Source organism: Platichthys flesus, chromosome 1 (assembly GCF_949316205.1).
Source record: "Platichthys flesus chromosome 1, fPlaFle2.1, whole genome shotgun sequence".
Lineage (NCBI taxonomy): Eukaryota > Metazoa > Chordata > Actinopteri > Pleuronectiformes > Pleuronectidae > Platichthys > Platichthys flesus.
The window spans coordinates 9,408,895-9,436,095 of NC_084945.1; the positions used below are offsets into that span (position 1 = coordinate 9,408,895).

At 40.2% G+C, this 27,201-nt stretch overlaps 3 protein-coding genes across 5 annotated transcripts; 1 reads left to right on the forward strand and 2 right to left on the reverse strand.

Annotated features, from left to right (window-relative positions):
* The first annotated feature begins 1,535 nt into the window (after nt 1-1,535).
* nkpd1 (NTPase, KAP family P-loop domain containing 1) lies at nt 1,536-8,968 on the forward strand. 2 transcript variants are annotated; one of them, XM_062381325.1, is made up of 6 exons: nt 1,536-1,597; nt 3,617-3,733; nt 4,500-4,822; nt 5,691-7,145; nt 7,772-8,068; nt 8,200-8,968. In XM_062381325.1, exons 1-5 carry the CDS (start codon nt 1,579-1,581, stop codon nt 8,063-8,065), a joined length of 2,208 nt encoding a protein of 735 aa, XP_062237309.1. In that variant the 5' UTR covers nt 1,536-1,578; the 3' UTR covers nt 8,066-8,068; nt 8,200-8,968. The 2 variants fall into 2 exon arrangements, with proteins under 2 accessions (XP_062237309.1, XP_062237300.1); XM_062381316.1 differs by having other exon boundaries at nt 7,772-8,968.
* Nucleotides 8,969-9,347: 379 nt separating this feature from the next.
* Nucleotides 9,348-17,041, reverse strand: lims1 (LIM and senescent cell antigen-like domains 1). Of its 2 annotated transcripts, none has more exons than XM_062381345.1 (10): nt 16,876-17,036; nt 15,447-15,603; nt 15,236-15,302; nt 14,173-14,293; nt 13,844-13,993; nt 13,296-13,446; nt 12,165-12,257; nt 11,948-11,996; nt 11,758-11,833; nt 9,348-10,693 (listed from the first exon to the last, which is right to left on the reverse strand). In XM_062381345.1, the coding sequence occupies exons 1-10, from the start codon at nt 16,902-16,904 to the stop codon at nt 10,579-10,581; spliced, it is 1,008 nt and encodes a 335-aa protein (XP_062237329.1). In that variant the 5' UTR covers nt 16,905-17,036; the 3' UTR covers nt 9,348-10,578. The 2 variants fall into 2 exon arrangements, with proteins under 2 accessions (XP_062237329.1, XP_062237321.1); XM_062381337.1 differs by lacking the exon at nt 9,348-10,693 and adding an exon at nt 10,700-11,391 and having other exon boundaries at nt 16,876-17,041.
* Nucleotides 17,042-18,099: 1,058 nt separating this feature from the next.
* LOC133937177 (F-box/LRR-repeat protein 3-like) lies at nt 18,100-25,370 on the reverse strand. The gene is made up of 6 exons (XM_062381381.1): nt 25,091-25,370; nt 23,888-24,110; nt 22,602-22,766; nt 22,342-22,464; nt 21,840-22,011; nt 18,100-21,491 (listed from the first exon to the last, which is right to left on the reverse strand). Exons 2-6 carry the CDS (start codon nt 24,107-24,109, stop codon nt 20,851-20,853), a joined length of 1,323 nt encoding a protein of 440 aa, XP_062237365.1. The 5' UTR covers nt 24,110; nt 25,091-25,370; the 3' UTR covers nt 18,100-20,850.
* Between the last annotated feature and the right edge of the window lie 1,831 nt (nt 25,371-27,201).

The window sequence follows — 27,201 nt, forward strand, 5'->3', positions numbered from 1 at the left end:
CAAAAATCAGTTTACAGTGTTTAATTATTGTTCATGTATCAATCTTCATAAAGAAACTGTCTTTGACATCATTTCTATCTGTCCATGATTCGCATAGACACATTGGATTTACATGTTTAGGTTGGAAAAATTCGTTTCCACATTTTCACCATTTAGAAATAAAGCAGCTGGCTGGAAGCCCATGAAATTTCATTTTACTGGTAAATTTGTATGTGACTCACTCCCTAGCCTCACCTTTGATAATCAGCTATCTGCTCTGGCAGCTGAAAGGACACATATCGCAGTGAGAAACAGCAGCTAGTCACAGTGATGATACAAAACAAGGCTGTGTACAGAGTTAGGGAGAGAGACATCACCTGTAAGTGTCCAAAAAACATCCACTGACACCATGAGCCTGGTAAAAGCACAGAGGCCCCATAGCGTTTTCAATAAAAAACACTAATGTTGTCAGGTCGTTTGCTGCTGAACAAGTAAAGAGCACTGCTACGCTCGATAAGGCTGATATTAGCATTTCTATAAATTTGCTCTTTAATTAAAACCAACTCTGCATATTTGCTGGATGTGCAACTTGAATGCAAAAAGCTCTTGTTAGAAATGACTGCAGTGTGAACAAGCAGAGATTCACTCCAACTGTGTCAATACAGAAATTAATCAGTTGTATTGATCATGAAAAAAAGAAAGACTGAATTTCCTTTGAACTGTTTTCTCAAGAAAATTATGAGAATAACAACAAGTTGCATTTTACATCAAAAAAACATCTTCTCCTCAATCCAGCGGTCACAGATTCCCAAACTGGCACATCAGGCATTCCTCAACAATATTCATTACACAGCCTTTAGTGCACAACTCCCAAAAGTAACGAGTGGAAATGTTCATTTACTGAAGAAGGGAAACATGGCCGTTAGCTCGGGAAGTAGGTTAAAACACTAACCTCCATCAATCTACAACAAAAGTTGCAGACTCATAGATGCCAGTCCCCTAAAAGTGCCAGACTTTTCAAGATCCGTGAATGATTCCCTGGAAAAGCCCAATGTTAAAGAAAGTGTAAAAAACAATTCCGGATCCTCACCAAGATTTATTGGGTTCTTCCTTGACCAGCACACCATTTTTCCACCAAATTAATTAAGTTGTTGTTATGTAATTTTTATTACAACCAAACAGTCCAAAGTACAATCAAACATTATTCCATTGGCAGATGAATTGAACTTTAGTTGTGATGTAAGACGGCTCATTCAGTATAATAGTGCCTAAATTATAATGGTTTCTTCTCTCCTTTGTTTGTTACTAATATATTTCTACACCGTAAATAATATCTAGTCTCACCATTTAAAAAAAAAAAACACAAGTACACAGTTTGTCCCATTTGGTGATTTCGATTCCTCACATAGAGCCAGGAAAGTGAGGAGGGACCTGTGACTACACAAACCCGCACAGACAGACACACACACACACACACACACACACACACACACACAGCTCTCCACTGCACTGCCTGAGCTGAGATCTCTGCTGCTCCTCATTCTCCTCAGGTCAAAAAGTCTTTTCTGTGAAAGCTGCACGTCCCACCAGCCAGTCATCATGTATAATCCAACAAAAGGTGAGTGATCTGCAGGTAATGACACCTCTGTGACTCAGCTTCTCTAGCCTCCTCAGACGGGCTCTGTTTTCACTTTCACATTGTCTCTGAAATGCTCTCCGACGACTTGTGAACACTCTAGGAATCTGAATTGGGACCACAGTGATTATAAGTGGCTCCAGACTCTGATACTTTGGTCGGTTTAGCTCATTCTTTTTTTGTGGTGGTATCATCATCATGTCTGTATTAACTTCTTTCAGTGACTTTGTTTCTATCAATGCTGCACATAGGGTCCATATTTACCTTTAACCTTTATAATGTGGATGGAAATTTGGAAAGTATTGTGGTTTTAGTGAAATATGTGATGCCTATCTGTCTTTGTTATCTGACATCGGTTTATTTCTTGAACCCGATGCTCCTAGTTGTCAGACTGGTTAATCAAAACCTTCATTTGTTGTTGTTTTCACTAATTACAGACACACACAGACACACACACACACATATACACACACAGCTGATTGGAGTCTCATTACAGTTTTCACAGGCTCCTATGGGCTGTATTAAATTTTGTTTTATCCCACATTACATTGATGTTCAAAAACAAAGGTTGGATGACACCACACAGTGTCATTGCCGATGATACACTGTTTTTCCCCCAGTTTAATAACTGAATGAACATGGTGAATTCAATAATAACTGAAATTGATATCACAGTATATGACTTGGAGAGAGACTTTAACAACAGGCAGGCAGCAACAGCAACCGCAGGCGACCAGGACAAAAGGTGAAAGTCAACACATGTGCAGGATGCAGACAGAAAGGAGGCTGGAAAGATGCAGCTGTGAAGACACATCAGAACATTTCTATGGGAGCAATGTATGCAGCTATTCTATCAAATTTAATGAATCCTTAGAAACAAATATAGTGTGTGTGTGTGGGGGGGGGGTTTAATTATTATTTCCAATTAGAATCACAATCATTCGCCTCATGTTGCTGTAGCGATGAAATAAGAGTAAAAGCGTCAACACTTTCAATGAAAACTTTTAAAATCCAGAAGTCTTTGTTAGTTATGTATATATTTAGTGTGATTAAACTGTCTTTATAAATAAAGTCTCTTTGTGTAGAAACAAAGTGGACAGATTGGAAGTCTGGAACAAAAAACAAAAACAATTTCACTGATCTGTTGCTCTTTATTTAGTTTTTTCCCCGTGTGGTTCAGTCTTTTGTCCCTGTTGAGATCCTATAATGTTGACTCTGGTTTTCCAGTGATCTGATTGGCCATTGGGCTGTTGACCGACTCTGACCTGGCAGGTTGAGTGGGCTGCAAGAAGGGATTCAGCTTTGTAGGAGCGAGAAACCACAACTAAACTTGAAGTTGTAATAGCGCTTCGTAGTACAGGCCTCTGGTGGGGGTGGGCTGGTAAAGAGAGGATGGGAGGCAGATGCACAGGTGGGTGTGGGGAATCAATGGAGTGGGCTGGGTTCACTGCAGGGCTGAGGGAGTGGCAGGATCTGAAATGACATGAAGATTATTGAAGAGGCAAAGTAAACAGACACTGACAGACTGAATGACTAAATTGCAGCCTTGGCAGTTAATACTATACAGAAAAGTGTATATTTAGAACACAGAATAAGCTCCACTCTCGCTTTGTGAAAATTTGAATGCCCATGGAAAGTTTAATGCTCAGAACATATTCACTCGTGCAAATGTTACCCTTATTAATGGCTGAATGAACACCTGTCATGTACCTGCGCTATGATTATGCTAAACTGAGGAAAAACACGTTTTCCGTTCATCAGGAACATTGTCTGTAATAATTAATCCTGTGAGCGTCTCTACTGGAGATCCTGTTTTCTCAGGTTTAACGTGCACTCATGTTTGACGCCCCATATCGAACAGGTGTGCCAAGAATTCTCCCAGCTTAAGCTCACTGAGGAGGTTATTGAGGAAGGAGTGTGCTCTGAATGAAGGCTTCGGTTAAATATACGTGAACATTTAAAAATGACACCATGCTGTTTTTCTCTCTCCTGAACTTGCAGATGATATTTTTGCGTACGCCCTCTCCAAGACCCTGACGAAGGTTTCATCGCCTGCAACCGTGGGACTCTACTCTTCATGTCAGAACCGAATCAACATGATCCTCGGGCAAATGGAAGGTGGGTGAACCGTGTGTCTGACCGTGTGCATCCCAGCATGTTGTGGTTTCATGTGCTGGATGATTCACACATTGACACTCGACAATCAAAAACATATAAAGAACGCAATGTTAATGAAATTGACGAAAAAAATTCCTGGATCAGCCCCTTTCTTTCAGATCCAAAGCTAAATCGAATGGGTTCTTTCGTGGCTCATTCATCATTTCAACTAAGCTTGGTTACATATCGATTCAGTAGTTTTTACATAATCCTGTTGACAATCAAACCAACCATAAAAAAACAAGGATTGAGGTCAGAACATCCTTGACATAGCCTGTAACAACTCACCTATTCAGAGACGTCAGAACACGTAGTCACCTTGTACATTCGAATATCTTAGGATTCCAACATAAAAGATTTTATTTCATATGTGCCGTACGTGACATTGAACAGGCTGAATGGAACATGTGCAGCTGCAGCAACGGGCTCAAGGAGAAAAGTTTAAGGTTGTCTATTTGTTCCCCCGAAGGTCTAACACTACAGGGTTGCTGTAATGATTTCTTTTTAAACCTTGGAAGATAATATTCCAGATGTTGGAACCGACTTGATGGTCACATCATAATAATTTTTTTTATTGTGGATAACTTTGTGTTTCTGCAGTGGAGTCAGGCTTAAGCAGACTGTGGTTTAAGTGACAAGCCTCACAACATGTTGTTTAACATGTTGTGAGATTTATCTGCCGTGATATGTATATTTTATCCCAACATGAACATATGTTTTCCCTTAGTGTTCATGGACGAGGAGGCGGTGAAGATCGAGAATGAACACAAAGGAAAACCTTGCTCGGCTAAACCTTCAATCACAGGCTTCTTTGGACTCATTGGTCGACTGCTCTTCTACAGGCCTGTATGGACCAAGACCAACCAGCAGCTCCATAACATCCGGTTCATTTATGTAGATTTCAGTGCCTGGCACTTCGCAGGCAGTGACCTGCTTTGGGCCGGGCTAGCCATACGACTGTTCGAGGCCATGCAGATAAACTTTGGGAAATTACAGCTTGGACTCTACCGGGTGGCTCAACATGATGAAGAGGAGGAATTAAAGAAGAAGGTTTGTGAATCCTTGTATCTTTTTATACTGCGACCAAAGACAGAATCTACGGCCACAGCCAGATGCTGACATCAAGATGCTAACATGCTCACACAGGAGTCACTTAGGTTGAGCTATTGGTTAGTGGAACCGAAGAAGCAAAGCCAGGGTTAATGGCTATACGGCCATTGGTCATAAAGGAAGTGCTGTACGCTATGACAACTAGTTCTGTTGAGTTAGGTACATCACTGTTAAAGTTTCACACATGTGGCTTGTTGATGCCACAGAGATTTAATATTGATAGGTAAACTAAATCTCTGTGGCAGACCTTTCATATTTCTGGATATAGAAGACATATTTTGGATAAAGGAAAATGTTGCCTTATTGATGGTCCCTGATGAATAGTCAGAAAATCACAGGTAAAATTTACAATATATCAAGAATGATATATAATTTCATTTTTTAATCTCACAATTTAAACAGCTTATTCTGATGGAGGTAAAGTCAGGGATCAACACATTCATACCGATTTTTTGTCGGGGTATTACATTACATATCATTTAGCTGATGCTTTTGTCCAGAGCAACTTACATTTTTAGTATACTCAACATTTATGACTGCCACTTAGGGGTTCAGTATCTTGCCAAGGACACTTCAGCATGCAGATGGGGAAGAGTGGGGTTTGAACTGGCAACATTCATGTTGGAGAACGCCCACTCTACCCCCCAGTTTGTACAAAACTACATGGCCAACAAATAATTGTCAAGATATTTCAATCAGTGAACTACCAACCAACAAACCAATCAGAATTGCTGTCTCCTTTGCTAAATGCATGCCTGTGGTGTGTAACCTGCTTTTTGTTCTGTTTTGTTTGTACAAAAATTTGAAGATTGTGGAGAATGGTTCGAACAACTGGAGGTCCAAGAAGATCTGCTGCTGCCCTTTGTGGTGTCTCGTTCTGGTCCTTCTTTTGGTACCAGTCATCATCCTGGTATTCCTTTTGATATTTGGTCTTCTCAATCCAGATGAGCCAGATGGGGATGCGAATAAAGAAAAGAATGATGTGGATATGCTAGAGGGCCTGATCATTGCTATGGTGGGAGTCCCAGCAGCAGGTGCAGTCAAATTCACCTTTCTAATGGTTAAGAACCTCATTGTCAACCAGGAACGGAACATTAACAAGGGGATGGACAACAAGAAGGTGAGCAACCAACTTGGTTTCATGAATGAGGTGAGAAAGGAAATGTGGTTCCTGTGTCGCTTCATCCAGTTTGTGGAGTTATTTGAGAGGAGAAGGATTCGAGTGGTGCTGAAGATCACCAATCTGGACCGCTGCACGCCTAAGAAAATTGTGGCAGTTCTGGATGCCATCAACATTCTGCTCTCAGACGAGGAGAGTCCGTTTATTTCTATCCTGGCAGTGGACCCAGATATTCTTGTGCAGAAAGTGAACTTTGCAGACGACTGTTTCAGCGAAGAGGACAGAGCTCATGCGTTGTTGAACCGCATAGTTACTCTGGCCTTCACTATCCCACCACTGTGCGCTGATTCAAAGCACAGTCTATATTACAGCCTCATTGGCAATTCAAAAATCCCTGAGGAGATGAGCGTGGAGAAAGATAATCAGAGAACAGGGGAGCCCAAAAACAAATCTTCCTCAGATATAACAGAAGTACTTATTCCACTGGAAGAGTTAAATTCACTAACCGATACAACTACAGCAGAATTGGATGTAAATGAAGAGGAAGTAGAGACACTGTTGAGGAGCATCCTGACCAACAATAAAAGAAATATAGACCAGTACATGTCAGATGATGCCATGTCCATGAGGAGGGTGATCAACGCCATTCGCGTGACCGTGATCATCATGATAGCCTTGAAAAAACAGCTTCCTCAACCAGAGAACATTGCAGCATGGGTGGTCTTAGCCAATCAGTGGCCCTGCCGCCTGAGCTGGATCATCCAGTGCGCGGAAGATGCTGAGCAGAGAGCAGCTATTGATTGTAAGTGCTCGGACGACACGGACGACTCAAAGTCCTTGTGGGAAGTCTTCAGAGAGTCCAAGGCAGAGCTCTACGTGATGAGTGCACAGATCGAGGACCTCCTCGAGCAGGACGGAGATCCTGAGATGTTTGAAAGGTTTCTCACTGTAGATTTCCAGTTCACCGTGAAGGACTTGAAGACATTTGAAGGGGTGACGGTGAACCTGGATCACACAATCAGGAAGGAGCTGGCTCAGATGAGAGGGACGTCCAGGCTGAAGGATTCTGGTTGGATGAGGGACCTGGCTCCTCTACCAATCACAACTATTATCAATATGGATACAGAGGGTGTATGCAAAGAGGTAAGACCCTTTTTTTTAAAGTTAAAATCGTGCCAAACAAAGTCACGTTTTGAAGTCGGTCAATAATCAACCTTTTCCCATCGAGCCATGAGCATTAACTGTAGAGCGCACTCAGACGAGCGGGTTGGAGTCATGCCGCCCGGCGCCTGCAGCTCTTCATCGAACAGCTCAATGTGGCGGCTGCTTCTCAATGTCTCAATTTCTCCCTGTAAAATTGAATAGTCACCCACTGTTAAAAACAGAGAAGTCTGTTTTTGCACTAACCTAAGCTTCCAGAGATTGCTTCACATTAAAGGCAACCGGAACAGCTGTTAACTCAATACAGTTCCGCAGTAATAGACCTAAAGAGGTTAAAAAATATTAGATACCTGCGTAGTTCCCTGTGTATCCCCCGTGCATGAATAGTTTATTTGAAATCATTACAGTAACAACAGCAGACCTCCCCATTAACAACAAATAGAACTATTTAACTATGACTTGTTATTTATTCAGAGTAATTTGTTTTGTCACCTCTCATGATGCTGTAAATCAAAATCAGATGCAACAGAAGGTGATTATTTTAGATCATTTCATTTTGTAACAGGAAGTACATTTACAATCATTTAAATGTCTTTTCTTCGCCCTAGTTGGAGAGGATGAAATACCCCAGCAAGTATATCGATAAAGTGGAGAGCAATGGCCTCAATGGTATGGCACTGCTCTTTGGTAACATAGACGACCTAAAAGACCTCTTGGACATGACCTACGGAGAGTGGGCGTCTTTCAGACTGCACTTCCTGAGTTCAGCATCACACCTCCGAGCTCAGAACAAGAACCTGCTGCCGGCTCCCCCTCATCCTCAAAACCAGCTCCTGAGATTCAAAGCCCATAAGCAGCATCATTACTCGTCCAGTGCCAGTCTGGCTGGCAGCTCTATGTAGGAAGTAAGTCGGATGTGCATAAAATCACGATCTGCATGTGAACCATTAGCGACAAATATCATGAAAATATATATTTGATAAATGTTTGTGTTACAGATGAATGATTAAAGGTTTGTTATCTGTTTCTTGCCAAGGTTAGATGAGAAGATCCTGACCGCTCTCATGTCTCAGTCTATGGTGTCAGTGGTAAATGTGAAACTATAGCCAGCAGGTAAATATTGTATATTATAATAGCATAAAGACTAGGAGTAGGTCAGGGAATACTGATACTCTAACTATGATGTGTGGAATAACGCCTGTGTCAGCACCGCAGGTTAATCCGACTGCACCCATTGTCATTCTGCTCCAGCTTAATTATATTTCTTCAGTCATTCAAAATGATCATGGGCAACAGAAAGCCCAAGATGGCACATTTGCACACAGGAAGAGGATCACTGTCATTAAAATAGATAACCCCCCTCTCCCTAAATATAGAGCACCACTTTGCTTAACTCCCCCCCCCCGAAACCCATGAAGGGATATCAGCTCATCACTCCCTGTGTTCTCAACAGGAGCACGATGAGCTACTGAGCCTTGATGACTCAATAAATTGCATTTAGATTTCATTTGTTAAGTCCTGGTATTGTGCTCATATTGCGTCACTGTCACACTGTTATGGCTTATTGTGACAATTGGAAAGAACGGAGCTGTTGTTTACTTTGTCAGTAAAACTTTGAATACTGTGACATATCAAAATGTCTGCAGTGAAAGGGGCCTTTTATGAGACACTGTTTACTTTTTCTTGTTTTACTTTTACGTCTTTGTGAGAAGAATAGCTACCAAACAAGAAGGGATGTGGAATTAAAGCTGTGAGCTCTTTATGAGATGCAATTCAGACCCTTGCTTAACCACTTAAGTTCTGTTTAAGTGTAAAATTACATATTTCATGACTTCCATACTTGGAAATAAATCTTTTTTAGTCCATTAACAATTCACAGAATGATGTAGTTCACTTTGAGGTTGAAAAAGAGGCTCGCTCATGCAAAAGACTCCCACACGAGGGTAGTTTTTATGTCTTTTATTCTTGTTTTAAAAAGTTTATGGCTTTCATTCCATATGTACTGTAACTTTACTGTGCAATCTGAAAAGAGTTTCTAGGTGCTTGATGTTCGTACGCTCAAAACGCTTCCCAAAAGTTTTGAAAGCCTAAATTAAAGTGGGAGAAAGTTTAGGATGTGGACATCACCATGATTCAGAGTCACAGGAGGCCTCATTTTCCGAGCCTGAAAGGACACGGCCACAATTTAATTGGTCCTTTCATCAACTCAAATCCATTGTGATGAGTTCAGGCAACGTTTATTGATCATTCAACAGAAAACCAAACACTGTATATCTCTGCAATGAATTGTCATTCTCCATTTCATGCAAACATTTTAATGTAAACTCTGACATGTGAAATATGCAAAACCGTAATAAAAAATGCTCCATCTACACAAATATATATTTTTTGTTGTAGGCCACTTTTTTAAAGCGCACTTTCCTATCTGCAAACAATGTGCTGACTCATTCATGATATTTTACCATCAAAGCGTTCACATGTTAGTTAATAAGCAGAAGGTTAATTTTGTCGTTTCGCTTTGAACCGTTTCCCTGCAGAAATTTGGCTAAATATAACAGTGGCAAACTCCAGGCATTCACAGTACAAGCAATAACATTACACTGAGCATACAGTCCAAATAACAGGTCACCTTAAAAGATTACTTTGTTTCCTTATCTTTTCTCCCAATGGACTCTTTGTAAATATTAAGATTATGGGACGATTGGAAGAATTAACAACCATAGACTAACTATTTGAATAAAATAAGTACCGATGGATTATTTATCTGTCACGACAGACTGATAAGTGGCAAGAAGCAAACAGTTACAATCATTACATAGAAACTTCTGACATATATTATATATATATATATATATCCATCCAGGTGTGGAATAATTGACACTTAATTTTTTGCAGATGAGTCTTGACACCAGAATTTATATTGTTTTCTTGCAACATTATTTAAATGCGAGAGGATACGGGAGAAGAGACACTACAGTGGTTGTGGTGAAAAGTCGAGTAAACATCTTCTTTCAGTCGATACTTTATCTAAATAAGACAGCTACACTAAGGCATGAGTTTGCATTGTAAGACACAGTTCATATATTCAAGGTAATTATAATGCAAGATTCAAATTCAATAAAAAGTTTTAGACAGAGCTGCAGTAAATTAAAGTCACTTTTCTTGGACAGGAGAGGAAACAAAATGTGAACAATTTAGTTTAGGAATGTATAAAAAATACATCTATCTGCTAACAGACACATTGACCCCACTGGTGTATTTTTATATGTCCATATTTTTTAATGGATCCCTGATTTCATATTGATATACTAGTGTAATGCCGGGCTCTCGTGTTGTAAGGCAGCAGGTATTTTATTACCACAGGCACAGCAGGACTATAGTCACCCTACTTTCAAGGTCGTCTCCCGGACGCAGCTCACTTGCGTGCCAGCGACTCTGCGAGCTTCTTGAGCCTTTTCTTCAGCTCCAGAGGAAACTTCTCGTAGCACTTTTTACAGACAGGCTTCATGTCAAACTCAACAAACTTATTTCTGCAAAGGAAAAACAACACACCATGTAAATGCAAAATATTTATTTAATGACTTGTCTCTGGCATACATTAACCTTTCCAGATCTGCCCCCCACCTGCATAGTTCTTTATATAAATATTATTACCACAGCAGGTTAGAATTTATTCAAAGTCATCATCTCCTCACTTTGAATTATGTTATAATTAAAGCCATACTTTTAGTAGGTAATTCACCATCTTATCATCTTGATTTATAATGGGATCCATTGAAATTATCCTTATTATAGCATTGCCCTTTACTGCAATGTAGCAATTGCTTATCTAATTTTTTTAAAGTCTTGATGGAAGCTAAAGCTTCTCATAAGAAGCAATCGGGAAAAACTTGTGTTTAATATACGGCTCTAGTCCTGAGATTTATACCAATAAAACATATCCGGAGTCCTGGTTTGACCTAAGAAAATAAAGAATGATATGATGCAGCACTGTCAAGGGAGAGAACAAGGAGCAGAACAGAAAAAAAGAGGAAGACAGAGATAACACCAACCAACGGACGGAGTGGCGACTCGTAAAGAATAATAACTCTACAGACACACAGCAGGTTTTTTCTTGCGGTCCTTGGCATCACGCTCACGTCGAGCCAGGCGGCGCTTCAGCTCCTCGGGCATGCGCTCATAGCAGTGCTTGCACACTGGCCTCAGGTCAATTTCAACAAACTTATCTCTGAATTACCGTAGACGCAGCAAGTGAAGCATGAAAGAAGAGAAATTGGAGGAAAAGGGTGGTGGGGGGGCAGGAAAGGGAGAGGAGTCAAAGAGGGAGGAGTCGTAGGAGCCAGGTGTTAGGTCAGGACACGCAAAGTGGGAGTGTTACATAGAACTGTGACTCTGTTCGGACCTGGTTTTAACAATAGTTCTGAGGTGGGATCAGATCACAAGTGGTCACATGAGACACATTTAGGAATACACAACCCTAAGGCTGACCACTTGTGATCTCTCAGGACAGATGTTAATACCAGGTCTGAGAGGATCCGCTGTTAGTGTTATACACAACATGTTAGTAAAGAAGCTGTTAATGAGCATCACTTACCTGAGAGTGAGTTTGGTGTTGCAGGTGGAGCAGGAGAAACAACTGACACACCAGGCCTTGTTCAGGGCAGACACGACTGTGGAGGCGAAAGAAGAAGAATCCCCAAACTGTTGGTATCTTCAAGCAACATTCTGTCCTCATTACTATTAAACTCTGTACTAGATATGAGCTTTATTATATTTATACTCACCATCGCCCTCAATCACACGGTTGCAGTGATAGCACACATCGCCGAAGAGCTTAATAGAAAAACAAGGAGATTAGGGGTTCAGCCAGCAAACACAACATGTATTTGGTGAAGCGATAAGATGCTATTAGTTGTGTACTCTGTTTTTCTGGGACTTTACCCACATCATCATGTCCGTCATGTGCTTGAAGCCATTCTTTTCTCTGGGCCTTTTTCTTACCTGGTTATAATGCGTCTCGCAGTACGCCAACCCCTTTCTCTCATAGTGGCGATGGCCAAGGAAAGGTTTCTCACACTTGGCACACACAAAATGCTGTGGACAAAAACAAAAGGTTGCTGAAGGCAAGAAGGGAGACTCCTAACAAAGGCATGTGAAACTGACTCAGGTTTCACATGCTACGTGAGCAATGCCACACTACGTGAGCAATGCTACCTTTCTAATGCCCGCTAAATAAAAGTTCATGAAGTAGTTGGTCGCTAATTTAATTCCAGCTAATGACCGTTTTTCAGAATGAATCCGACTTCTATACACTTTTGATAGTGTTGTTTTTGTTGAGCAGTTTAAAATTCTGCCGCCTGCAGGCAGACAGACGAACACACAATTTGTTCTGCTATGCTCTGCCTCAGGAGAAACAATCTTTTTTACAAGCGCTCACATCTCTCCGACTGCCTCAAATCAAATTAGCTCATTTACAGTGTTTCGGTTTTAAAGTGGTTAATTTAATGAATTCATTTTCCTGTGCATAAGTAATGGTAAATAGATTCTTATTCTGCTTTTGTGCCAAGGCAACATTGCACATAATATGAAATGTAAAAAGGTGGCCTTAATGACATTTGTCCACTTTTATTCATGTGTCAGGAGTCCCTCTAAAGCCCATTTCCTGTCGTCCAGCTGACAATGTGCAATACAATTTTCACAGAGACATGTGCTAAGTTTTGCATAAATTAACAGCACATCATTTTGTTAATCATTCTTAATTATTCTATTAGCTTTTTGTGTTTAATAGCCCATTATGTGCAACTCTGGGAATCTGGACACCTCAAATTGGAAGCTTAATGCAAAGATTATGTTTGGATGAGTAACACTTTCAATTTTCTGTGCAATCCAATTACTGAATAAAATAAAATAAACATACAATGCTTATCTTTATTTCTTCCAAACAAATGCTAAACCGTGAACACATGATTGGCATGCAAGTGTGGCCTTTACGCTTTATTTAGGAGGGACAAATGCGTAGGCCTCAAAATAACAAGCAGGAATATAAGCATATAAACATGACTCTGAAAATGCAGGAATGCAACACCTTAGCCACTGTTATATAATAAATAGTCTGAGTTCTTGTTCACAAACCTCCACATGCCACTGCTTGCCCATGGCATTGACAACACGCCCCTCGATGGGTCTCCTGCAGGCACCACAGATTGGTACACCCATTTTGTCGTGGCAGGGCAAACAGTAAAGCTCTCCCTTTAGTTCCCTGGCATCTGAAGTCAATTCCTTCCTGTGGATAGAGAAAAGGTCAAACATAAATAAAAGAAAACCGTCTTTGAAGTCGCTATTATGAGTTTTATTCATACTCGATGAAGACCCAGACGAAAGGTGTCAACTTGGAGAGACAGAGACATTCAAGAGCTTCTGGTGATACGGGCCGACACCTTTGATGATGAACTGTAAATAACCTTGATCTTCACAGCGAAATTAGTTTGCTGCACCACTCCTTGCCTTAATGCTCCGGGAGATTTCAGTGTTGTTGGGAACATGTCTGACCAGAGAATATCCTGCTGCATTGTTCATATGTGAAAGGCAAACTCCAGGGAAAGACTGGACCCTATTGAGTGGATATTCCCTCGAGTTGGGGTTTTCTGTTAAAAATAATGAGCTGCAATGTTGAGACTGACCCACAGTTGTTGCAGTTGAAGTGGTCCGGATGATAGGGATCATTCTTAAAGATCAGTGGCTGCTCCTCTATGATTGAATGGCACTTCTGGCAGATGTACTTGCCGAGGCCACGAGCTTTCTCACGGTTATGGCACGGGCGACAGAGGTGCCTGAAATAGAGGAGAATAAAGTTTAGTGGTCTGCAGGCTCAGTCACAGCTGCTCCAAACTCCAACATATTCGCTAGGAAGGAGCAGTGAGTGAGTCACTGGGCCCATTGTGTGCGTAACCACATCTTCCACAGGCTGTCACAGTCTTATATTAAGTCTGTAATAAGATGGGATACTTGCCTGCCAGCATTTTTGACAAATCCCACGTCTGCAAGCACCGCCTGGCAAATGTCACAGCAGAAGCAGTCTGGGTGCCAACTATTGTTCATGGCCTTAATGACACGACCGATGATGAACTCCCCTGAGGGAAACCACAAGTGAGAGGTCATCTTAAGGAAAGTATAAGTTTGTCTTTTCCAATATTGCCTGAGCTAGAAGCTTTTCTTCTTTTATTACTGTATAGCAGTCAATAACGTGCAGTCCATCACATAGGAGTCCTGCAGTTACTACAATGCACTGCAGTGCTTTCTATAGTGTTCTCAAAGAGACACTTGAATGGTGAATGCATTTTAATTGTCCATTTAATTTAATCAGAGCATGTGTCTGTCCCTGGACACCCTCGAGCTGTATTTAAATTAATCTTACATGGCACTAAAAGGTATCTTGGGTGATCTAAATGCAAGTGGGAGGTTCTAAGTGAAAGTGTTTATATACTTGAGGTTCAGTGAGGACACATTTGAAGCTGATCTCACAAACTAAATATGAAGGTCAGGGATTCTTAGATAGACATAAGCACTGTGGTCCAGTGGTATAGAGAGGAGGAGGTGCTGTGAATGCTCTGTTATAAAGTGCTTTGTTCTGAAATGTCTGCGACATCTCCAGATACTGTACATCTCTATGTTCTTTATCAGGGACCGACCGAAAAGTTTGGCAGACCACCGTATTAATCGTGTTATATCTGCCAATGCCAGACAAGGTAACAATTTCATATTAATCTGTGCCAAATCCAAAAAGGCCAAAACAAGCCTCTTCTCTCTTTATAAGTGGGAAAGTCATATTTTCTTATGTGGCTTCAGTCCCCATATAATAAAATCAAAAGTACACATGGTCTGACTGTGATGTGACTTCAGTGTGACAGGAGTACAGTTCAATTAACATTAACATTAAAACATAACTAATGTATTTAAGACAATAATAATAAAAACAATGATAATAATAATATTCAGGGCCTAGAATTCAGATTATGGAATTTATACTTTTTACACCCTGCTAAAATGACCCTATGAGAAACTGTAACACTCACCACACTGGTGACAGCAAGGAGCAAAGAGAATCTGGAAGTCATGTTCACAGTATTTCCTTCCTTCAAACTGGGAGGAGAAGGAGGTTAGGATACATTCACAGACAACATGCTCTGTATAATAGAGCCGTGGAAAAATCGTTACCACTCGCACCACCGCTCATCATTGTGAAATGAATTATGGTGATGGCTGCAGTTTATCTGAGTGCTCTACCTCATAGAAGAGTCCCTCTGGAAACTGCTGGAAGCACTGGGCACACACAAAGCAGTGCTCGTGGTACAGCTCCCCATTACTGTTGACAATTTTCTCTGTCGGAGCGAAGCCACTCTTACATCGCTCGCAGGCCGCATTGGCCAGGGCATTAGCGATGCTGTTGCAAGAGACAAGAAAATACCTATTAGTGCATTTACCTCCCCCAGAGCCCCGGTGACAAATTACTGGGATGTGAGGCTGGACCAGTGTTCATCATTTCACACATCACTCCCACACGAGCAGCTGAGCTCCTTTCAGCTGCCGTCAGCTCAGGGAATACAAATGATGTGTGCATCATGAGGAACTTGCTCAACACTTACTCACAGCAAAGTCATTGCCTAATATGGTCAAGATGTGGAGGTACTGAAGCCGAGCTGAGACACTGCAGCCTCTCCTCCTTACACACATATAAACAATAGAGCTATGACAATCAAATTGATTTACTCCCTCTTAATTGACAGAAAATTGATCACCAATTATAACGATAATTGATTATCGGTAAACATTGGTTCCAAACAACTGGTGGAAGCCTTTCGAGTGGAATGATTTACTGATTATCTTTGTATCTCAATATTTTGCAGATTTTAGAATATTCATTTGATTATATTAAGACTCGGGTAAACCCGGTTGCAGCTTACATTGTTCTCTGGCAGTTTACGAAAAAAACTAATTAAACTATTCCAGATAGAAAAATCATCTGCATATTAGTTGACCATGGGAATTGTTGCAGCCCTTATACACCCTCAGAGACACACAGATTAACCCACCAATTATCTAAGTTAAATGCATATTAACCAAGTTAAAAAATGAGCGACAACTGACCTCATTATTATCATGATTCCAGTTTAGGCTTCCTCTTGAACATAAATATGTATAAAGTGACATTATATATTGAATTTAACAAACCCAACCAAACGTAATATGAAGTTAGTTCAGGTATGACATTAGTCTTTAACTACCTTACTTTAATTAAGTTCAGAGACGTTTGATGATGGCAAAACGTTTTAATAATAAACTTAATTTTACCTAAAGTTAGAGCTAACTCGCATGCTAACCCAACAGTCCCAACAGTTAGAAACACGCAGAAGCATGTTTCAGGCTTAGGTCCAGTTACGCTAATGTTGATTAACCAACAATAACAAATCAACAGTGAACAAACGCTTGGATTTTTGCTATGAACATAAACATATATCGTTACTTACATATTTCAAATACTTAGCAACCTGGGCATCTAGCAGCATGGAGGTAGCGGTGAGCTAACTGTGCCCCAATGCTTTCGTTGGCAAGCTAACGCACCGTTAGCTTGAGCTTGAGAGCCTCCGGAGCTAACGGACCATCGGCCTGAAGTTGTTAACGTCTTCCCGAGCGGAACGGAGAGATCACACTTTACCTGCCCGTCATTCCTGCGACCCCCAGCATCCCCTCTCAGCGCCGCGGGCTTCAGGTCCGGTGTGGATGCGGTGACACGAACAGTTGAGGCCAATCCCTCCCGCTGAACTACCAAAGTTTTTCCGGGTTGCCTCGATGGGCTCGTCCTGCCCCTCGTCCCCTCCCAGCGGTGCCCGCGAGCCGGCAGGGGGCGGCGGCTCCGACCCGCCCACACGGGGAGAGTCTGCGGAGGAGAAGCAGCAGCAGCAGCGGGGGAAACTGGTGAGGGTTTTAAACATCTTTATCATAACTTGGTGTTCTTGTTCGGTTCAAATAAAGGAAGCTCGGTTCTTTAAAAGAAAACTTTAAACATTTCCCTTTACTTAGATCTTGCAATTTCCAGCCATCCTGTGCTTTTATAATTGTTTTAACTCTGTTGTTTTACCTCTTTCTTTTCTGTTTTTGTGCATTTTTTTGATTCAAATCATTCATTTCATTTTCTAAACATTTTCTTAAAGGTGCAGTGTGGAATTAAGGGACATCTAGTGGTGAAGTTGCAGGTTGCATCTGACACTCCTGACCTCACCCTCCCATTCCAACATGACAGAGAACCTGTGGTAGCCTTGAGTTGTCGTAAAAACTCTAAAGGTTTTTAGTTTGTCCAGCCTTATTTAAGTATTTAAATAAAACCATAAAATGTTACATTTTGCCTACATTTTTTATTAATAACCACCGGTCTGGAAAAAAATAAAATTTTCATCCGCCTTGGTGAAACTTTGAGTTAAATGCTAATTAGCAAATGTTCACACTTGAGATTGTGATCAAGATTAACTTACTGTTAGCTTAGTATTGTTAGCATTTAGCTCAAATCCCCAATGGGCCAAAGTACAACCTCCCACAGCCTCCAGCATGGCTGCAGAGGAGACTAATTGTGTTGATGTGTCTTGTTTTAGCATGAGCCATTAATCTCTTGTGCAAACACGCTAATCTGAAAGTTTACAGGGCAACATTTCAAAGAGGTTGTCTAAACGTAATTAATTTCTGATGGTTAATTTGATGTTCTCCACTCCCCAAAACTGTTTGCGTGACTGTTTTACTAAATCCCACTAAATGCTTTCTTGCTCAACTTGTGAAGCATCTTAGAAAGAGAGGTCAAACTGGAAAAATTCAGCTCAGCTCTTCAAAACATTACAACAGCTAACTGAAGTGTCAGCGCTGTCCATATAGTTAAAACACAGACAACATATTCAAACAATAATTTTTAATGTGGCTATGAGCTTAACTTAACTATTATATATCTTTGGGAAAGTACAAGAGGTTACCTTCCAATAAATCTCAGTACAATTCAGCCCTGGTAAGCTACAATAAAAACAACCCACTGCCACTGTACACTTAAGAAAAACTGCAGCCCTTACTCAGCCTATAGTTGAATATTACAATAATCATCTATAAGCACTGAACGCAAATGCAGTTAATATTAAACAGCAGACGGCAGGTTTTTTATGAATACACAATAAAACATCCGGTTAGTCAATAAAGGTCTGTGTTCATTGCCAGGCCTTGCTGACCTTCAGGAACAGAAAACATAAAATGAAGACATGATCGTGGTTAGATTAAAGGTTAACTGAAGAAATTGTGTGATTGGCTTTTTTTTTTTGATAAACATTTTGAAACACTAAACATATCAACCCTGTGAAAAATATGAACTTCTCCACAAGCAACATTCTTGATAAGTCCACCTTAAGACACGTTCCAGTGACTTTTCTTTCAGCCTATTGCCTCAAAACAATAGTGAGATATAAATATTAGACTCTTACACATTTCTGCAAAACATTAATTTACAACAACATTCAGCTCCCACACCATCCTGTCCTCAGGGCTGCACAATTACCCAATTTAAGCCACTATATCTACATTTTACCATCTGCATTAAAATTGCTGCCACATCCAAATAAGAAATGGGATTTCCTGATGACACTTTGTTTTTAGGAATGAGGACAAAACTTGAGGTACCACCATTGATTTCTGTTAAATCTGTCCTTATTTTAGGCCAGCAAACTGTTTGAGAGACCTGCTAAAAAATAATTGCATTAGTATTAATCATATACACAGTTGGTAGATGTACATGTAATCGAGTTTAAAATACCATATTAGAAAGAGCAAGTAAAAATAATCTCAAACTGCTCAGATTAGATGGAAATTCAATGAATTATGTTACCACTTGCCAAAAACATGTCATGAATTTTGAATTCTGGCTCCATTTTAAAGTCATCTGCTCCAACCCTGGTCATAATTGGTCATAATTGTGCAGCCCTGTGCTGGCATATAAATCACCAATCATTGTATGATAATACATTTAAACTTAATTCACATACAGTGAAAGAGTTTTAGTATTTTTTTTCAACTGTCTTAGTTTTGTTTACAAACACAATAATGATGAATCACATCCTGTAAAATTACACAAGCTTTGCAGAATATATATTTCTTAGTTGGTCTACAGCCTGTTAGCAAAGTGAATGATTGTGCTGTCAAGCAGGCTTGGTTTATCCCTTTCACATTAGTTTTCCATTTTAGTGCATCATCTCATAATTTAGTTTTGACTGACCAAAGTTAATTAAATACCAAAGGTTGGCAGATTTACTTACAGAATTTAACACCCTAATGACATTGTAGCTCATCTTGTGCTGTTCATTAGAATAAAAGTGCTTTAGTAAGATTTGGTCAATGTACAAATATATATATATTTATATAAAGTAGGCCATTAAAAATTCTCCCTCCCAATTGATTCTCACTTTGACACTGATATTTAGAATTAAAATAGGAGCATGTCAGGTAATTCAGAAATATGGAAATATACTGTAGCTACAAAAATAAAACCACTCTCATAAACACACACGTTACATATATATATATAAACGTGTATATACACACTCGCACACAGACACACATACAAACAAAGTCACCTAAGAGCATAACCTTAACAGTGTCCTTACAAAAAAGGGGATGGAATTGTCTAAAGTCCGGTTGACATTAAATCAGAGGACGGAGAAAGAGACAGTTCTGTTGCTCTTAATAAGATGCAGTGACTAAGAAGCACAGTCAAAGACAGGACAATCAGCTGTGATGGAAACAAAAAACCTATGGATTTAACATGGAACCTATATGTGCCATTTCTTCCTGACAGTGATCAACCACCTCGATAACAAGCTTCACACATAACTGTGCCTTTGTGATGAAATGTTTCTCATTCGTTTACAGTCACAATGTGTCAGTACTTGGGTTTTAAAATGTCAGAAATAAAACAAGACAAATCTAAAAACCTTCTATCAAAGTTATTTTAACTAAATCTCAATAAAAATATTAGCTTATAACGGTGATCTTCCACATCTAACGTAATGCACATCCTCCAGGAACCAGACTGTTTTCAAAACCTCCAAAATGCGATAAAGATGAAAAACATTTGCAATTCTGTGCACATTACATTTTTTTGATTATGTATAAGTTAGTGAACCGAAATTAAAATAATTAATGTAAAGTTTCAGATTTCATTGAAAGGGATTTATGCCTGCACGTCATTTGTCAGTATAGAATAATAACTTAAAAACTTAATGACATTCTTGATAATTTCCATGTATAGTGCCGCCCCTAAATACACCTGAGACTCCAAACATTACCAATCTGCAGGGTTTCAGAGCCCTTGAAAAATGGCTCAGAAAACTAGATGCTACTTGAGTGACAAGACAAATAAATGTAGACATAAATATACATATAAATATAAACATTTTATAAATGGAACAAAATGGTGCTGTAGAAAAAAATTAACATATGTTTGATCTCATCAAACCTAAGATAGATATGTGATATTTCTTAATGAAGTTGTACAGGAGAAGCAGTATGAATGGTGTCTGAAGTTGTAGAAAGACGAGGACACGCATCACAAACGCACACACATACACTCACTCATAACCTCATTCAAACCTAAACTTCTTCCAGAGCTCTACCAGGTCGGCATCACGTCTGGGGACCAGACACGACCCAGATGCTTTGACACCTCCCAGTGGATATCATCCAACGCATAGCGGTGATCTGGGACCAGAACGTCCTCCATGATGGATAGCTGCGTCAGTCTGTCTCCGCACATCTTGACAAACTCCACAAAGGCGCTGCAGGACACTTCACACTCTCCCAAGCCGATGGCTGACAGCTGCGTGCAGCGCTGGGCGATGCGGATGAGCTCCTCATCCAGCGGCCGCAGCCCGTTGGCGCACACCACCAGCTCGACCAGACGCGGGCAGTTCAGCCCGACTCTGCCCAGCACGTCTTTGCTGACAGAGCGACCGAAGTACAGATGTGTGACGGGGATTTCTTCGCAGAAGAAAGGGCCGAACTCGTTCTCATAGAGAAAGAAGTACATGACCAGATTGAATTTAGGAGAGTGACGCACCATGGCGTCCCAGCTGCTCTTCTTGATGGTGTGGAACTGCTGGCCAGGATTCTCACTAACCACGTCGATGCGAAGGTGCTCGAGGTGAACGTGCCTCTCCGATGACAGGGCGATGAGGAGTTCGTCACTCAACAAATGGTAGTTGAGAGCCAGTTCTCTCAAGCCGTGGCATTGATCAGCCACACAAAGGATGCCTGGGTTGGAGACACACGTAAATCAGTAGGCTACAGATCTACTCACAGTTTAGGGCTGAGCACGGGAAAGATGGAACTACCCAGACACTATTAATTCTCTCTGTAGGTTTAATATTTAGGAAGGCAGATCTGTTTAAACAGCTATATAAACCCCCCTAAACTATATAATATATATTTCGAAAAATCATATCTAAATATCTCCTACCTCTATTAATCCCAATTAAGCCTTGAAAGGTAATGAAGATGATTTAATATTCCTTTTACTTTACCATTCCCTGTTAAGTCCCAATTAGTCATTATCCAACATTAACTTTCACAATGCTTATCAGCGCTTCTATTGTTGAATACCTGCAGGGGAAACGTGAGGGCAACTGCTCATTTTCAGCAATCTGAGTGTGTCACTGTTGTTGGCCACCAGCACTTTGAGGGAGGGGTCATCCACGGGTGTGTCGTCAATCTTCAGGGACGACAGGGACTTGGAGTTGACAAAAACCACCGTTAGCGCTGAGATGAAGTGAGACTGGTGAAAAAGGGATAAAGAGACAGACAGACACAGTAATTAATCCTTCTTTCATCAGCTTCATTCAAGATGGCTGAGTAGAATGCTTTTTCATTCCTATGAGACAATTTTGGTGTGAATAAGGTCTATACAAATAAAATCGGATTGATTTAATTGAATGCTTTTAGTTGATTAAGCTCAAAATCTTTAGTTATAGACTTCCTCACAAGCATCTTAAGCTGCTTTCTGACAAGTACTGACTGTTGCATTGTTTCCCCACCACAGGATGTTACGATTCTAAACTAGAAACAGTAGATGCACAGAAACAATGTATATCTTGCTGCAGCTTACTTTGGGCAGCTCCATGAAACTGGGCCTGGCTGTGGAGATGAGCCCCAGTGTTTTTAAAGAACAGTTCACGAGCTGAGAGAGGATGTTGCACGCTGCCTCCGCCGACTCTCTGCTGCTGTCCACCTTAACAATATGGAGAGAGAAATGTGAAAACCAGGTGACACCTTAATTTGAACAGAACATAATAATTTCACTTCCACTGCACACTTCCACCACCCTCCTCCACACTGCTTCCTCTCCTTTTCACTTTCAATTCGTACCTTGAAGCTGACATACTGCAGGTGCTTGGAGTGCCTTTTGATTATCTGTTTGATGAGATCTGGGTGTGTGGCCTTGAGGTACGAGCTGGCTGGCTGGTTTAACTCAAACTCAAAGCACCGCCACAGCTCTGGCATGTGAAAAGCCTGGTTCCAGCCTCGACACACCTATGGGTCAAATCAAGATGGATTCAAAACCTAGATTATTCAAAGCAATAAAAACAATAACATTATTTTTTAAGTTAAATTAAAACGATCCCTAAGCAAGCTGACAAAATGCTTTTCCCAGGCGAGAGCAGAATCCTTACATTTAAGATCAGTACTGTCTGATTTGAAAATCTTGTTAATGGACTAATTCTACTGGGTGAATGCATCACATTAAGCCGACTTGTCACTTATTAGTAGTATTAGTATTAATGATGTGTTGCAAAGGAATGAGATGAACTAAAAGATCTATCAATTAATAAAGATCTATCAATAATAAATGAGTAAAGATTGTGTGACTTTCCGCAAAGGATTCTCCAGAAAAGAAGAAAATCACAAGACCTGTCGTGAGAATTTGCCTGCACACATTACAGAGTTTTCTGAGTCATGAGTATGAAAAGAAGTAAACAAGAGGGAGACTCAGTATCCAAAAATATTAATAGCTACGCAACACATACAAGCCTCAAAACTCTATTTTAGTAATTTCAACTTTCTCTTCTGGGTTGCTGCAGAGTTTCACTTAATGTTTTGGCTTGAATGTGACGTTTTTAGGTGTCTCTGAAGTTTCTTGGAGAACTGAGTTTAAAGTTGTGCTTTCTCTATTTTAAATACAAAAATACTGTTCATACAAGGTAGCAATAGTCATGTAGAAGCTCTTAGTTGTAATACTTTACATATAAGATCAGATAAATGTTGAAAAAACCCATCAATATCAGTGTCATGTGTAAAAAAACAAGGTTGTCTTGTGTGTAATCTCTGTAAAGTCTATGGTAAATCGACTATGTTTAATCCAGCTTTGTACTCAGTAAAGCCAAATGTGGAATAAACTCAAGTTGCAATAATAATTTTTTTTCAATGGATGACTACCATGTTGTTTTAGCAGGGTTAAATAAAATCCACACGTGACACATGCTACACCATCAAACAGTAATGATAAGCAGCTTATTAAAAACCATGAGAATGATTCTTTCTGGTTTGTTCCATGTCTGATCCACTAATAGGGAGGAGACGGCTTTATACTGTACAGGACCTATACTGCAGCCGGCCTCTAGGTAGGTGACTGATGGGCCATACTGCGTGGGTACCTGAGACGCGTAGGCTCTGTCCAGGAGGGGCAGGTACTTGAAGATGTGAAGCAAGATCTCCTGAGGCAGACACTCGCATCGGGGAGTCTCCTCTTCCGAAGCCTCCTCCTCCTCCGAAGCCTCCTCCCTCGTCTGCTTGCAGGGTCGTTGAAGAGACTCTTGAGACCCACCGCTGGTGCCGCCTCTGTCCTCCTGCTCATCCCCCTGGAGAACTCGCTTCATCCTGGGTAAACAGCAGAGTGTGTGCAGGGAATCTTCATTAAAAAACTTGACATAGAGAAGGTAATAGTGAAATTAGACATTGGATGAAAAGCTGTTTTCATTAACAGTTATTCATTTCATTATTAATAAGGTCTTAAAATGTATTTCATAAGTATGATACAATAGTATTGTATGAACTCCTAATATTTATTAAACTCAACAAAAATTTTTTGTCATTAAGGCATTTTTGTCAAATGCCTTAATGACAATTTAACAAACTTTAAACTGTCACTCAGTTTAGTAACAGACAAAGATACATTTGTTTTGTTTAATTAATGAGGTTTAGAATAATACATGATGTGCTAATTTGTTGTGTATTTGATAGCTTTAAATCATGACAATGACAAACGAGCCTATCAAATATATCAGTACAACACATTATGGAAAGTATCTTATACCAGGACATGGTGTTTGCTATATTCACAGTATAGAATAATGCATCTGTTTTGCAGTTCACACTAAGTTGACTTTCTATCTGGATGTTTTAGGCCATCGTTGGAGAATTTAGAGGATTTGATGGGAGAAAAAAATATACACATGTCCGGTATTTTCTTTTGCAATGATCTAAAAACTTCAGATTGATATTCTGACCACTGAGCAGAAACCAGAAGCTCTACTGGATGATCCATGTTTTTATTTTTCATTGCAGACACAGAGAGGACCAGCTCAAATGTGTAAAGTTACACAAGCACAGTGACACGTACTTGTGGAGGGGACACGCCCCCTCCTCATCAAACATGAACTTCTCCTCCTGCCGCAACCTGCGCACGCTTTCACGTTAAGTGGCACTGCCATCAAAACAAGCGGGTTAGCTTAGCCCAACCCAGCATCTTAGCGAACAGCTCAACAAACAAGTTGTAGTGACTGTGAAGTGGACACGTGGACATGTCTGTGTTCAGTCTCCCGCACGCAGAGCTCAGCAGTAGAGGAGCCAGCCCCTACCTGCCTGTCTGCCTGCCGCACTCGTCGGATGTTTGTCGCAGGAGTCGATCGCTCAGCCGGGGCCGACACAAGAAAAGTGCGTTTTAGCTCGTGCACGGATCAAACACATTGGACCATAGGACTCTGCGGTGCGAGGAGGGGTCTGCGCCCAGCTGAGAGACGGAGCTGCTCGCAGTCCGCTGCTGTTTGAGGAGCCTGGCCCTCTTCTCTGCTGCTGTTGGTTGGGCTGTCAGAGGAAAGATGGCGGTCGTGTTGTTGTTGTTGTTGTTGTAGCGGCGAGTGGGCTGGTCTGCTGTTCCACCGCCCTGCCGGCAGGGGGCGTTGGGGGCGGGTCACTCTGTAAACTTTCAGCTTCAAACCAAACACATGTATGGGGGATAATTATTTAAAAAATAAAAAAATTAAGTTTTATATTTTACTTTTTAAAAATAAAGTTAAGAACATAAAGTCGAACTGTTAAGAATAAAGTCTAACAACATGAAAGCCGATTATTACATGTTGAAAATTGGCGCCATTTTAGAGATTTTGATAAGAAAGTATCATGAAACGAATAAAGTTGTAATTTAATGAGAAAGGTAATTTAGCTAGAATCAAGTCATAATATTGAAAGAATCAAGTAACAATATTAATTTTGATAAAGCCATCATCTAATCGGAAAAAGTCATATTATATTAGGAAGTAGAGTAACAATTTAGTTTTAAAAGGCCATCTTATTACAAGAGTAAGGCTACAAATTTACAAGAATAAATTCTTAATTTAATAAGAAAATTAGTCGTAAATTCAAGAATACAATTTAAGTTTAATGAGCAAAACGAATAATTAAAAAAATAACTATCAAGGAGAACCACACAGTAGTCCCACTCCTTCTGGATCCAAAATCTTTATTACTTATCTCATTGATTCTTGAAACACACAGATGTTACCAACCAAGTTTAGGGCCACATATGCACAGTGCACAACAAGTGAAAATATCCAATTATCATGCTCCAATAATAAAGACAACAATAATGGCTGCAGAGCGTATGGAAGGATAAATAAAGCTATTCTGATTCTGATGAGAATGTCCCATGTGAAACCCAAATAATTATATTGTGCATTATTATATTAATATTCATGCATCAATGTATCTGGTGGCTGTAAACACTAACCTCCTGCGGGTTTCCATTGTGGATTATTTTGCTGAGCAAAATGGAAATAAATTCATGGATCTTGATGAAAAAAATCCAACACAATTAAGGGACTGATATTTATGAGCGTGAGCAGTTTGGTGCCGGTCCATATACAAATCCTGATCTAGTGAATTGTAATGTGGTTTCAAAGGGAGACTGGTGGGCTTTGGTTGGAGGTATCTGCTCTCCTGAGTGCCAGCCTACTTTATAGTGTATTTACCCATGCGTTTTAATTTTTGTCTGTAGATGGTACAGTCATATGACCTGCTGGAAACTGGACAACTGAATCTTAACAAGTTGATCAATGTATTTTCTATCGATCCAATCTATCCATGATGACATTACATCTGACAATCATCATCACTCCCATACACGAAAATTCACTTCTACTGGGACTTAATGAGTTGATACACATGTTTATTAAAATGGGACGGATTCACAGTTTTTACACATCCATCCACATTGGCATTGATTGAGAAAGCAACAAGTACAAATGCAGTATACATACCAGTATACATATATATATATATATATATATAAAATACAATAGCATTGTTTTTTAGTTTACAGAGCTTAACTGTATTCTTTTTTACTCATGAAGTCGTTGTTAGGAGGACTTTAAAGCAAGCTACACTCAAAGGTGTTTGGATAGAAGCTGCATAAGCTGTGAATTTCAGTCACGGATGGAAAAGGAGTCACCAAACCCAATCTACAACAGATCAGATCTCCATGATGGAAAAATCGTCCCATGTTTCACAAACTCCCCAACTGAAATGGGTTTACCTTCACAGAATACGAGGATCAACAGCTAGGGCACCGGAGGAAACGAGCAAAACCCAAAACAGTGATGTGTTTTGGTCAGGTGGAGAGTTGCATATAAGTTAAATAATAAAGACTTGGAGGATTAGATTGAGGATACTGACAGATTTATTTTTCAGAACT